The sequence below is a fragment of the Ornithorhynchus anatinus genome, chromosome 9 (assembly GCF_004115215.2).
Source record: "Ornithorhynchus anatinus isolate Pmale09 chromosome 9, mOrnAna1.pri.v4, whole genome shotgun sequence".
Classification (NCBI taxonomy): Eukaryota; Metazoa; Chordata; class Mammalia; order Monotremata; family Ornithorhynchidae; genus Ornithorhynchus; species Ornithorhynchus anatinus.
This window is the reverse complement of record NC_041736.1, coordinates 34,048,156-34,062,241: the sequence shown is the minus strand read 5'-3', so window position 1 is coordinate 34,062,241 and position 14,086 is coordinate 34,048,156. Positions and strand designations below refer to the sequence as shown.

Sequence of the window (14,086 nt, the reverse complement as noted above, 5' to 3'; positions counted from 1 at the left end):
CCCAAATTAAAAATAATTGCCACCAAATTATACCATCTTTGAAATTTGAAATAATAATCTCCGCCCTGATTTTGGAGCAGGTTAAAAGTACTCTTCACAGTACTCTCCAGACAGTAGGTTAAAGGGGTTTCCCATTCCTATTTTTTTATGGCAACCGAAACAAAGTGAACTCTGGAACTGGAATGCTGAACTATTGATTTTTGGCCTGTTAATTTAAACACTAGACTAGGTTTTGCCCTCAAAGTTCTTGCATCTTGGTTTTATTATTAAAAAGGGGGTTTGAGGGCCCATTCTTGTTCAAAGAGCTGAGCAGAGGTATGGAAAAGGCACCACCCTCCTTGCTTTGTTGAAAATCAAATTTAACCCTGTAGCAGCATGTAGACAGCTTTTACTTTTCTAAGAGTCTCTTTTGTAATCAGTATACAGACGGTAGTATGTGACAATGCTTGCAGCATTTCCGGATGCTCTGATGTATCGGAGAAATATAAAGTTGAAACACACACATTTGCCTGTTTCATTGAAGGAAATGCGCTGAGTTTGTTTTATCTTGAAAGCATTTAAAAACATATTGGGCAATGCTAAACCATCGTTTAGGGGTAACACAGGCAATCGGTTGATCATATCACGTCACTTGTTGCATTTATGATGTATGAATTTGAGTTTTAATGCCAGCTTTTTTTCTTAATCAGATATTTCGTGAAGCTCGAAGATCAGTTCCTAGTATTGTTTACATGCCTCATATTGGCGATTGGTGGGAAGCTGTCAGTGAAACTGTGAGAGCTACATTTTTGACACTGCTGCAAGATATACCATCATTCTCACCTATATTTTTACTGTCTACCTCTGAAACCATGTACAGTGAGCTGCCTGAGGAGGTAAGAAGACTTTTGCAGGCAGGCCCAATTGGGTTTGTTTTTTATTCTCCCTCTCTCTCCCCTCTCTCTCTCCCCTCTCTTTCCCCTCTCTTCTCTCTCACCTCTCTCTCTCTCCCACATCATTAGTTCCTCAAATTCTATTCCCCCCTTCAAAAACTGTATTTACTCCACCCCCACTTACTGATGTCAGCCATATGTAATCTTTCCCACCTTCTACAGTCACCCTCTGTATCCATAAGCAAAGAATACCCCAAAATTGAAAGTGTGGATTTTCACAAAGCCCCAACCAAAAATAAGGATTTTAGGCCTGCTTTCTAAATTTTTTTAGGGAGAACTTCCATTCCTCTAGGTCCTGGGATAATAACACATGCTTAATTCTACAGATTACTTGTGATACTTTTTGTGGCTTAGACATATTATGGGGAAAAAGGATCCAAATATGAGTTTTCTTTACATGCAAATGCCTGGACAATGTTTTGTATTCCAAATTGGATGGATTAATGGGATACTTTGAGGAAGGAAAGGCACGATCGTATGTGTAAAGTTACTTAAGTATGACCCATTGCTCAGTTTTAGGTTGGTAGCATCTTTATATTCTCCAGATTTGTAGTAATAGTAATAGTAGATTGGACTTAATTTTTCATAGAGTTTTATAATTTGTTCTTCTGTATTTCACATAGAATGAATAGAAGTAATTATTCTGGGTATTTGTTAAGCACTTGCTATGTGCCAAGCACTCTAATACACACGAGGGAAGATGCAAGGTTGGACACAGTCCCTGTCCCACATGAGGCTCACAATCTTAAATGGAAGGGGGAAGAGTATTGAATCCACATTTGTATAAAGCTAAATTTTGGCAGCTGACCAAATGTTTAATAAAAAAAAATTTAGGATTTGATATTTTGAAACTCACCAAATTCATGTTTCACTCAGTGGACCATGAGAATGGTTCAGTTGGGAGATCTGGTATCAATTCTCAGGATAATAAAAACTTAATAGGGTATTTCAAGCCATTCCCTAGGGGGTGATTAGCTTCGATAGAGCTGCTCAGAACTGAGGCAACCTCATAAAACCTTGGCATGTCTTAGACACTTCTAGCTTGGGCCCAGAGGACACCTGAGGAATTGAATCACAACATGGGATTGGCTTAAAATGTAATAGAGGCATTTGAAGCAGTGGTAAGGGACAGCAACTCCCACCAAGCTGCTGCTCTTGTGTCTCTCCAAAAGGAGCACAGAATTGAGGCCAAACAGTAAGGCCGTGGTCAGTGAAGGGAGGAACGGCTGAGCAGGTTTCTCTCACTTAGGGCCAGGGCGGCAGAGAATTACACAGCAGAAAGGAAATCTCCACCCATTTCCTCTCTGACCCATCTGTGCTACCTCCCTTCTAAACCCCAGCTGGAGCAGAGAATTCAGCCTGCCAGTTACTGATTGGGAAATACACTGGGGAGGCAGGGCAAGTGAAAGAAGCGGGTGGAGACCAAACCATCTGCCCTGCAGACCTAACGTTGTGTGAGGTTTATGGATCCCGGGAAACATCAGCAACCAGCTCACGACGTATCTGCCGTCTATGCATGGTGGTCATCAGTACCAGGAGTGTGCCTCTGTTTACCTAAAAACATCTAATTCAAAGTTTTGATTTGGCTACCCATGTTTACCTTGCTCTCTGACCATGGAACTACGTTGTCCTTTTTAACTTTGTTTTTAAATGAATTGTAGTCAGTTTGGTGGATAGTGGGATTGCAGAAGTGTACTTTTTTCTGTGGGAAACTGTACTTCATTTAATACCTCTTCACTTTTGTCATGGCCCAGTGAAGAGTGCTAACTGGGGTGTGGTAAGATTTCCATCTGGTGGCAACCCTAGTTCCCTCCTCAGCAAGTAATTGTAATGATCTTGTTCACTGCTGTTCCACAGGGCCCCGCTCTTTTTCTCTCCCGGGGACAGCAGCTTTGGAGGATGCGCTGCTTTAGGCCTGTTTACCTGACACTCCACCCCTTAATTCCTGGATCTGTTGTTTAGTTCAGTAAAATCTCGAAAGGGCCCAAGTGTACATATTCAGTTCCAAGGAGAGAGTGCTGAAAGTTTTTAGAATGAATAGCACTCTGAGGAAAATGTACTTTGTGGCATAGTCAAATGTAATTCAATTTAGTCCAACGAGGGCTTGACTTCTTTCTGTCCAGTTATTCTGTTACTAACTCAATATCTTATTCCCACAGTTGGCATCTGCTCCCCAGAAAGACATTTACTGCATAGAACTTTTCTTCCTTTTTCCTACACTCTGAAAGGGTGAACATGATCACTTAATGAATGAAGTGTTTCTTGTTATGTGAATAACTGAGGTACCTCCAGTAAACACATACACTCCCTGCCAGTCTGATTAGCAAAATCTTTCAGATCCCCATCAGTCAGGAAGTACCTTGTCCCTGCTAATGTCTGTTCCATGGGCATACAGTTTTCCATGAGTCCTAGCAGATTTTACTCTTTTGTTAATAGGTCTAGTAAACAGGCCTCTTGGTGAACTACAGTTTCAGAGCAGGGTATGAATTCCTGTTCGGAGGTAAACAGAGTCAGTCTTCAGTGGACTGTCTCTCTTTACAGAGTAATTTCAATTCAGCCTGCTGGGTAGTTGTTCCAAACCCCCATAAGGCCTAGGTGGCTTATTTTATATGATGAGCATGCAGTCCTCTTCCACCCGTGCAGTCAATCAGTCGTATTTATTGAGGGCTTACCGTGTGCAGAGCACTGTATGAGCGCTTGAGAGAATACAGTATAACAACGAGCTCACAGTCTAGCAGGGCAGACAGACATTAATATAAATAAGTTATTGAGATGTACATAAGTGCTATGGGGCTGGAAGAGGGGGATGTATAAAGGGAGCAAGTCGAGGTGACACAGAAGGGAGTGGGGGAAGAGGAAGGGAGGACTTAGGGAAGGCCTTTTGGAGATGTGCCTTCAGTAAGGCTTTGAAGAAGGGGAGAGTAATTGTAGGTTATGAGGAAGGAGGGCGTTCCAGGCCAGTGGCAGGATGTGGTCAAGAGGTCAGCGGCGAGATAGACGGAATCGAGGTACAGTGAGAAGGTGAGCATTAGTGGAGCGAAGTGTGCGGGCTGGGTTGTAGTAGGAGAGCAGTGAGGTGAGGTAGGAGGGGGGAAGGTGATTGAGTGATTTGAAGCCAGTGGTGAGGAGTTTCTCTTTGATGCATAGGTGAATGGGCAATCACTGGAGGTTCTTGAAGAGTGGGGAAACATGGCCTGAAAATTTTTCTAAGAAATGATTCGGGTCTACCTTTTGTAGACCTTCCTGGGGCTACTGACTGTACTGTGCCATGATGCAAAGGCCCCGTCTGTACCCTTAAATGGGCAGCACCTGTGACTAACCAGTTCTTCCCATTCCAGAAGATTCCAGTTTACAAAGCTCTTACTTCATTATTGTCTCTAGGTGCTGAGGGTGTATGATTTACTGCTTATAATATTTATAACCTGTCATCCTATAACTTTGACTGTCTATCAGAAATTGATGATGATATGTCAGCAGGCTATAGATTGAGAAACACACAAGCTAATGTAAAAATGTTTTTCCACAACTCTCTTCCTGTAGGTTAAATGTATCTTTAGAATCCAATATGAGGAAGTTCTGTATATTCAGCGACCTGTTGAAGAAGATAGATTGAGGTTTTTCCAAGAATTGATTCTCAATCAGGCATCCATGCCCCCACCAAGACGGAAACAAACCGGTAAGTGAAAAGCGAATCCACGATGATGTGAACTTTTTTTTTTCAAATTATGAAGGGGGGCCCACACCCTCTGGAGGGAGAGTTGAACAGATTGCTGCTTGAGTTGAAGTAAAATCACTTTGCCATCCTTACACTGATGGGAAGATAGCTTCTCATTTCCTTTTGGTTAGTGATTTAATGCAGGAAAATCTTTATAGTGAGATGCAACCCTTAATAGAAATGATGAAGCAGAAGGTCAGTTCTGAAAGGACCCTCAGAAAATTGAGAATTAGAGCTCGGGGTGAAATGGCTCACTAGTAACAGTATATCCCCATTAGGTTGTAAGCTTCTAGAGGTTAGGAATGGTGTCTACTAACTCCAATCCTTTTTCCCCAGTGCTTAATACGAAGTGCCTTGCACATAGTAACTGTTGATTGGTCAATGCCATGGGCTGATTGATAATTGATTGCAAAACTTTATAATAGTTCCGTGTTTTCACTAAGTTCCAGTATCACACTGGATAATTTAGTAGCAATGCACTGTAAGATAAGAACGATAATAATAATTGTGGTATTTCTTAATCCCTTACTGTGTGCCAAGCACAGTATTAAAAGCGAGAGTAGATACAAATTAATCAGGTTGGAAACAGTCGCTGTCCCACAGTGAGGCTCACAATCTAAATAGGAGAGTGGAACTGGTCTTGATTCCTATTTGCCTCATGAGGAAACTGGGGCACAGAGATGTGACTTGCCTGAGTTTCTAGGCTTGACTGTTTCCAGGGAGTTAAGTATCATCTTCCAGCTTCTGCCAGGCTGAAGCAAGCTGCCACTATGGAGCTCTCATGTTCCCTACCTATCGTGGGCAAGGAACATGTCTACCAATTCTGTTGCACTCTCCCAAGTGCTTATTTCAGTGGTCTGCAATCAGTAAGTGCTCAATAAATACCACTGATTGATTCAACGATTGATCATCGCCTCTCCGGAACCCATAGAAGTGACCTTCCCATGCCACTCTTCCTTCTTTTGACAAGCCTGTTCTAGCTGGGCTTTGGAAGAGGAGGAGGGAAATCTGGCCTAAATTTCAAGGCAGAAGGGTAAGACCCACAAGAAAGGGGAAGGGAAGAGGCAACACAGCTGTCTCTGCTGCACTTCTTCCCTGCTACTGTTCCGAAGAGAGAACTCAGGACTTCTTGATGGCTGTCTCCCAGATCAGTGTTTACTGATGGAGTGTATAATTCCCCGATGATTTGTAGAGGGTGACCTAGGACAGATTCCTGTAGGCCCTCGCTCAAAAGCAGCATGGGACAAGCTGTATTTTCGTAGGTTAGTTTGTGAGATGGAACTTACTGAACGTTGAGGTCTCGTTATACTGAGAAGTGGTGTGGCTTAGTGGTTAGAGCCACAGCCCTGAGCCCAGGCTCTGCCACATATCTGCTGTGTGACTTTGGGTAAGTCGGCTTGCTTCTCTGTAGCTCAGTTACCTCATCTGTAAAATGGGGATTAAGACTGTGAGTCTCATGTGGAACAGGGACTGTGTCCAACCTGATTAGCTTGTACCTATCCCAGCACTTAGAACAATGCTTGGCACATAGTAAGCGCTTAAGTATTATCGTCATCTTTATTAGCTTATTCCTTTTGCTCTTCTTCACTGGCTAATGTAGGCTATTACCAAGTGCCATGTACATGTTTTGTAAATCATTAGTAGTAAAATAGAAAATAGTAAAATTCGTAAGTAGACACTTAGTCTACCGATCAAGCCTATTTATTGAACACTGTGTGCAAAGCACTCAATATACTAAGTGCTTCGGAGAGTATAAATGGAATTAAAAGACATGATCTGTTTCAGTGCCTCTGAGAATTGAAGATTTGTCCTTCTGTTGAATAAGCATATTCCATTACCCAGCTTATGGTAATAGGTATTGTGCTCCTTCCATCAGAAGCACTTGGATTTGATCCCTTTTTTCCCCACCCCTCCCTCAACCCCACAGCAGATATGGACATAACTGTAATGTATTTATTTATACTAATGTCTGCCTCCCCTTCCAAACCGTAATGATGTTATGGACAGAGATTGTGTCTACAAACTCTGTTATATTGTACTCTCCCAAGCTTTTAATGCAGTGCTCTGCACACAATAAGCTCTCAGTAAATACCACTAATTGAAGCAGCTTTGAGTACTGCAATTCACTGAAGGTAAAAGCAAAGAAGCATAGATGTGGATCAATATTTTCTAGTGAAGGGGATCATCTGTTTCTCCCTTTTGGATAAGGCTTTGATCTTCCAGTGCTTGAACTATTTTGTTGTTTCCAGCCCTTTATGCCAGGGAAGTACTTCCTCTAGCCCTGCCTTCTCCACCTCGCCAGTTGTCAGAGTCGGAAAAGCACCGAATGGAGGACCAGGAGGAGAACACTCTGAGGGAGCTGCGGTTGTTTCTCAGGGACGTTACCAAGAGGCTGGCCACAGACAAGCGCTTTAACATCTTCAGCAAACCGGTGGATATTGAAGAGGTCTTGTTTCAGTAGTGTGCAAACACTGAAGTTGAACTGGCTAAAAGGAGCAAATTATTAATCAGTTTTCTGGGAAAGGAATAAAAAGCATGGGCGAAGGAATACCCCAAATGAAATACGTTCACCCATGCAGTAATCTATTTGCGGCATTTTGGTGAAATTGGACGTCAATTATTGGGTATCCTTTCCTTTCCAATTTAAGGAGAGGCATTGATGGGCTTTGGTTACTTGTCCATACTAGATTTTTTTGTTCCAGGATAAATCTTGTAGGAGCCCCAGATAGGATGTGGATAACGACGAAACTTATCTACTCAGTGGGAGTCTTACAGTTATCCATTAGTTTATCCTTGGGAGTGGGAATCATCAAAGATAACCATGGATGCAACCTTTTTCTCACGGTCTAGTGCATTCTGAAATGGCTTGGAGCCTGAGAGACGCAGTTTGGATTATGTCAGAGACATTCTAGGTCACGGTGACTTTGCCCTCAAGTCAATATGTCCTGATTCCCAATGGAAAATTTAATGTCTGTTGCGTGTATACTGTTCTTTGTGTTGGGGACAGCATGGCCAGTGTTGGTAGTAAAAAACAGAATTTTCCATTTGGACATTTTGTGTGTGGGAGACAAGTTCTTATCCTGGGATGATTTAACCCGTATGGACCGGCCAGTACCAATTGCCACAAGCCCGCTGCTTATTATAGTTCAGACTCCATGTTTGAACAACTTTGGTATTTTTCATTTGAGTTTTAATTTTTACTCTGAAATCATTTTGAACATTTAATGTTCATTATAGTCTGTTGCAAAGTGTATGTACACTCGGGTATGAAATTGTTCTCATTAATGAAAATGATTCCTTTACAGGGATGGCCTTTGGGGTGGGTGATATGAGGCATGGCTTTAGGACTGCCCACACGATTAAGGAATGGCAAAATCAATGTGAATTTTGTATTTGGTGCCCCCATCCTCGGAATACCCCTCTTTCCCACAAGCATAGGCCCTATCTGTGTACTGGTGCAGCTTACTGCTTCCTTTGGCTTCATTTGAGTCATGAAATTGAGTCAGTTGAGTCAGATTCTCATCCTGGCTCCGCCACTTGTCTTCTGTGACCTTGGGCAAATCCCTTCAATTCTCTCTGCCCCAGTTACCTCGTCTGTAAAATGGGGATTAGATTGTAAGCCCCAAGTGGGATACGGACTGGGCCGAACCTCATTAGCTCCAGTCTACCCCTGGCACATAGTAAGCACCCAAGAAATACTATTAAAGACAAACCAAACAGGCTTGACTGTAGTAAGGGCAGAATCTTCTGTAGCCCTCCTCCATCTCCCATGTAACTCTCCTGGGGAAGGGCTTACTTCAAAAAAAGGGGAAAGGGGAGGTACTCACCGAGTGGCTGGGGTTAAGCCACAAGAAGCAGTGTGGTCTAGTGGAAGGAGCATGAGCCCGGGAGTCAGACGATCTGTGTTCTAATGCTGACTCCATCACTTGCCTGCTGTGTGACCTTGGGCAAATCACTTCACTTCTATGTGCCTCAGTTTCCTCATCGTAAAATGGGATTAAGATTGGGTCCAGTACTGTATCTGTCCCAGTGCTTAATACCAGTGCCTGGCACATAGTAAGTGCTTAACAAATATCATTAAAACACACACACAAAACCAACAAAGCCCTGGTGGTACCAAATGTAAAATTCACACAGGCCAGGATTTTGCTGAAGATCAGCACTCTGCTCCTTAGGAAACATTTTAATATGATGCTTGTAGATTGTTCAAAGCTCACATCAGAATTTATGTTCCCTTTCATTTATTTATGTATCTGGAGAGAGAAAACCACCCTTGAAGCCCAAAGATGATTCGCATATAAAACAAATTAGCAATAAATAGTAAAATGATATATTCGGCATCATGGGGCCTTGGGCTGCCACTGTAATTCCAGATAATGACATTGTGTATTATCACTGTGTCATCTCTACTTCGTTAGTGCGTTCCCACTCAGTAAAACTGCGTGGTAACCTCGGTGGCTTAGTTTTCTCCACCCTTTCAGATGGCCGGAAAAAGCAGTCCTGTTCTGTAGTTGGGCTGCTGGGAAAATCCATTTCAGTTTTTCCAGGCTCCTGTGTAGATTGTGGGAGCCGCACAGCAAGGCAGCAATATGATAACATCGCTGTTTTGCTCTGGAGTTGCAGTTAATCTCTGTACAACTAGTATTAATGCAATTGCGAGTTTACTTTTATATTGATTTTACCCTGCAAAGAGCCCCCTTGTGGTGGTAAAGATTAGGTGTGCTGAGACCATTTCAACCAATTTCCCCATTTGGGACAGCTTTATATTTTATCCCAAAACTTGCTCAGGTATATAGCTTTATATGGCATTCCGTTTCCCAAGGAGCAGATAATCTTTGTGTGTAATCAATATTGATACTTATCTTTTTACAGTGAAAGCAAGAAATTGATTTTAAAAGGTTTAAGCATAATTAGTAGGAGTTACAGCAGATTGAACAGGAAGTCTGAATTTCCTTTTTACTTTGCAGAAAATATTTTAAGATAATTGAACATTGCACAACAGTAACTTTAAAAGATTTTTTTGTGTGTGCAGGTGACCGTAAACTTCTTGTTCAAATCTCAAACTGTACATTTTATAACTGATTTAGAAGCAATCCTAGGAAGCTAATCTTCCTGGGGATGCTAAGAGATTATGTAAAATGAACAGACCTGGGCCACAGTTTTCTTTAATCACCTTTTCAATCCTCATTGATATTTTGATATTGACTTTTGAGTCTCTGAATATTTGTCGTTGGGGGCATTGGGTGAATATGTGAAAGAATAGATTAAATTTGTACTATAAATTCCCTGTTTCACTTCAGAACACTGTTGTTATAGGTTTCAGATTATCTTGAAGTTATCAAAGAGCCAATGGATCTATCAACGGTAATAACTAAAATTGATAAACATAATTATTTAACTGCCAAGGATTTTCTAAATGACATCGATCTCATCTGCAGCAATGCATTAGAGTACAATCCGGATAAAGATCCCGGAGGTAAGTTGTTTGACTTCACTGAAGTCAATAAAAGATAGTATTGTAAATTTAGGAATAACTGTGTTTGGTGGAGTAGAGAATGCATGTGTGATTGATGCCAGCGTCTGCTTATGATTATCAGAAATATACTAAACAGGCCCTGGCAGTAGATTCAGTTACACTCAGCACTTAGAACAGTGCTCGACACATATTAAGCGCTTAACAAATACCATCATCATTATTAGAGGTGAATTTTGCCGCATGGATACTGTTTCCCACTTCTTTCATTTTAAAATGACTTGTTTGGAGACAGTAATTGGGGAGCACATGGAAATAGTTTGCATTCACACTGAAAAGAAGAAACACCAGTCGTTCCGGCTTAGCTGCACAGACTGATGTTCAGAGGCTTTAAACTATGAGAAATGCTGTCTATTCTAGAGGTCACTGTCCTTTCTCTTCAAGCACTGCTCTGTCACAACTACTGTCATGCTGTGGGTCTGTTGCCAACACAGCCCTAATTAGAATTACTGCTACCTCCTTTAGCAGGAGCTGATATTGGACACCCCCATTTTACTTAGAACATCACTTAGAACATCAACTAAACCGCTCTGCTACAAATTTAGGGATTCTGTTTGAGGTCTTGTAGGTCACAGTGTATTATTTCATTGGGTAACAGGCCCAGCATAGGCAACTCACCCTTTTCTAATATGTAAAGAAAAACTGTGTCCCTAAACCTGGGATGGTGCACCCTCCATCCCTCCCTCCTTCTCTCTCTCTCTTTCTCTCTCTCTCTCTCTCTCTCTTTCTTTTTAATGGTATATGTTAAGCACTTACTATGTGTGCCGCATTGTTGTAAACGCTGGGGTAGATACTAGATAATTAGGCTGGACCCAGTCCATGGCCCACATGGGACTCACAGTCTTAATCCCCAATTTCAAGATGAGGTAATTGAGGCTGGTAGAAATGAAGCGACTTGCCCAAGGTCACACATCAAGCAAGTGGTGGAGCCAGGATTAGGACCCAGGTCCTTCTGATTCCCAGGCCTGTACTCCTTCTCCTAAGCACACTGCTTCTGTCTGTGTATTTCTGTGTCTTTCTTTGTCTTTCTGTGTCTTTGTCTTTTTCTGTGTTTTTTTTCCTTTCTTTCCTGCTGTTTCTCTCTGCGTCTCTCTCTTTCTTTGTCTTTCTTTGGGAAAAAAAAATAAACTCTTCCACTTTACTCCACATTCCCTCCTTTCCACTTTGCACTGCTCTCAGATGAGAATGACTGATTGGAGAGAAAATTCTTAGCTATTTGAAGACAATCTTCAAGAGAAGAATAGCCCCAGCAGCAGTGGTTTTAGGCCTGCGGTGGGAGGAGGTTGAAAATTATTAACCCCTTTTAACCCTTCTCCGAGGGAATGATGTTTCAGGAATATTGCAGTGAAGAAAGATTACATGGCTTCTCACATTTTTGTCCCTGGAAATCCAGTCGAAGATGTTTACCAGTCCCTTGCCATTCAGGGGTAGATCAGTCAGTCAATTAGTAATATTTATAGAGCACTGTGCTTAGTGCTTGGGAGCATACGCTATATCAGAATTAGCAGACAACATTCCCTGCCCAAAATGAGCTTAGAGTCTGGAAGGGGAGATGGCACTAATATGAGTAAATTAGTCATTTATGATATATAATTTAAATATATGTATGTGCTGTGGGGTTGGGGATGGGGTGAATATCAAATATCCAAAGGTCACATATCCAAGTGCATATATGCAGCAGAAGGGAGAGCAAGCTGGGGAAAAGAGGGCTTAATCACTACTATCATTACTAAGGAGTGAGAAAAGGAAAATCTGAAATAGCTAATAAGAGTCTAAGCAGATGGTACATTTTTGGTGTGGAACATCAGTTCCAAAGAAAACTGGAAGTGGAGAAGCAATGTGGTCTTTTGAGTAGAGCACAGGCCTGGGAGTCAGAAAGACCTGGGTTTTAACCCCAGCTCTACCACTTGTCTGCTGTGTGAGACCTTGGGCAAGTCACTTCACATCTCAGTTCCCTCATCTGGAAAGTGGGGCTTAGAACTGGGAGCCGCACGTGGGACAGGGACTGTGTCCAACCTGATCGCTGTGCCCAGCGATTCGAACAGTGAGTGACACATGCCATTATCTTCATCAGCTAGCTAAACCGGGGAACCGAAGGCTTCTTATGAGGTTGGACTCCTCTTCCAGTGTAGGGAAACTGGGACCCAGTATCCCAGGAGTCGTCAGATGGCAGGGCCTGCCTAAAGTCTTTGGAGATGCAGAAGTGAAAACAGCAGTAAAACCATTGGGGAGGTTAGAATGAACCATATCGGGGCATTAAGAACCTCAACAACTTTTAGTTGTTGAATTCTGAATTAGAGTAGTTTACATCTTAACTCCAAAATAGAAGGGAAATATAGGAAATTAGGTCCCAAACTCTCTGAAAATCTCATTTTCCTCTTTTCCTTTCATAATAGTAATAATTATGGTATTTGTTAAGTGTTTACTATGTGTCAAGCACTGTTCTAAGCTCTTGAAGACATGGAGTGGATTTTTTAAAAATTCACAATGCAAAGACTGTCTTTCTCAGCTGAACCAGAAGGAAAACAGTGTGATTTAATTTGCCTGCTTATGGACCTGGTTGATATTTTAAAAGTATCTTGATTCAGTTGTTATAGGGTAAAAATGAAGGGTTCTTGTAGAAAAGTGCTGGGCATTTCTCCTAGATACACAGTTTCTACCTCACTGAACTTGAGTTTGGAGCAGAAATGATTTTCTGTTCAGATAGTTTATCAATCCTTGCCTGTACCATGAAAACTTGTCTCGTACAGTGTTCTGTGCACTGTAAGAGCTCAGTAAATATCACTGATTGATAGTTTAGAGTCATGGAGAACGCCAATTAAGAACTGGGATATTTGATGTTTTTTCTCTTGAAAATATGCAGAAGACCTGTTCAAATCCCATTTCCTAAACCACAGCATAGCAACCAAGTGTTGGAAATTTGTGAAGTGCCTCTAGGCCCCAAAGACACACAATATTTGAAGGATTTTTCCACTTAGATGAAGCACTTTTAGCAGCTTCCTTTAAAATTATCCAAATTTTTACTAGAAAATTGGCTTATGACATTACTTTGTTTCCCTTTTATTTGGCTTTCTCTTAGTTCCAACTAGAAATGCTTTCATTGTTCACATTACTGAAATTGAAAATGTAATAATTGCATGAACTTGTTTAACAGATAAAATAATTAGACACAGGGCTTGTACTCTGAAGGACACTGCACATGCCATAATTGCTGCTGAGTTGGATCCAGAATTTAATAAAATGTGTGAAGAAATCAAGGAAGCTAGAAGAAAAAGAGGTAAGTTAGTTAAAAGTTTGAATGTGTATTAACTCTGGGACAAGATCATCTTGTTGCTAAGTTTCATATAAATCCTGAGAATGGGTGAACATAATATACTCTGGGATAAAGGCTATGATTGCCCTATTTCTCTGCTACGTATGCTTTGTGAATTCAGGAAGTTCTGGTGGTACTTATTAATGTTAACTGTCAAAATATGAATAGGAGAGATAACTAGCATCTTCTCTGAGCAGAGCAATGTAGTGGGCCCTTGGGAGATTACAACCAAATTAGTGTATTTGATCCCTCCCCTCAAAGAGCTTACTGTGTATCAGGGGAGAAAGACACTTAAATAACAGACAGAATAAAAGTAATCGAGTAAATGAACATAAGTCTATGAGTGCTATAGAGAGTTGAGAGTACTTATGCGTTTATATGGCATGAAAGGACTGAAGTGGCATTTGGGGAATATTAGGTGGGGAGTTCGGAAATTAATTGGGAAATCCCAAATAGACCGTGAGCCCCCTGAGGGGCAGGGACTTTTTCTGACCTAATTAACTTGTACCTACCCCAGTGCTTAGAACAGTGTTTGACACATAGTGAGCACTTAACAAATACCGTTAAAAAAAAAAATCCTCCTGCTGCTTGAA

The 14,086-nt window shown here is 41.5% G+C and overlaps 1 protein-coding gene across 1 annotated transcript in view; it reads left to right on the top strand.

Moving 5' to 3' along the window:
* The window catches only part of ATAD2B (ATPase family AAA domain containing 2B), a 122,395-nt gene that overhangs the window by 87,826 nt on the left and 20,483 nt on the right, over positions 1-14,086 (top strand). Inside the window, exons 20-24 of the mRNA XM_039913002.1 lie at positions 690-875; positions 4,473-4,608; positions 6,897-7,093; positions 9,964-10,123; positions 13,335-13,457. Of these exons, the coding sequence (XP_039768936.1) occupies positions 690-875; positions 4,473-4,608; positions 6,897-7,093; positions 9,964-10,123; positions 13,335-13,457 (802 nt within the window). The remainder of the gene's footprint in view (positions 1-689; positions 876-4,472; positions 4,609-6,896; positions 7,094-9,963; positions 10,124-13,334; positions 13,458-14,086) is intronic.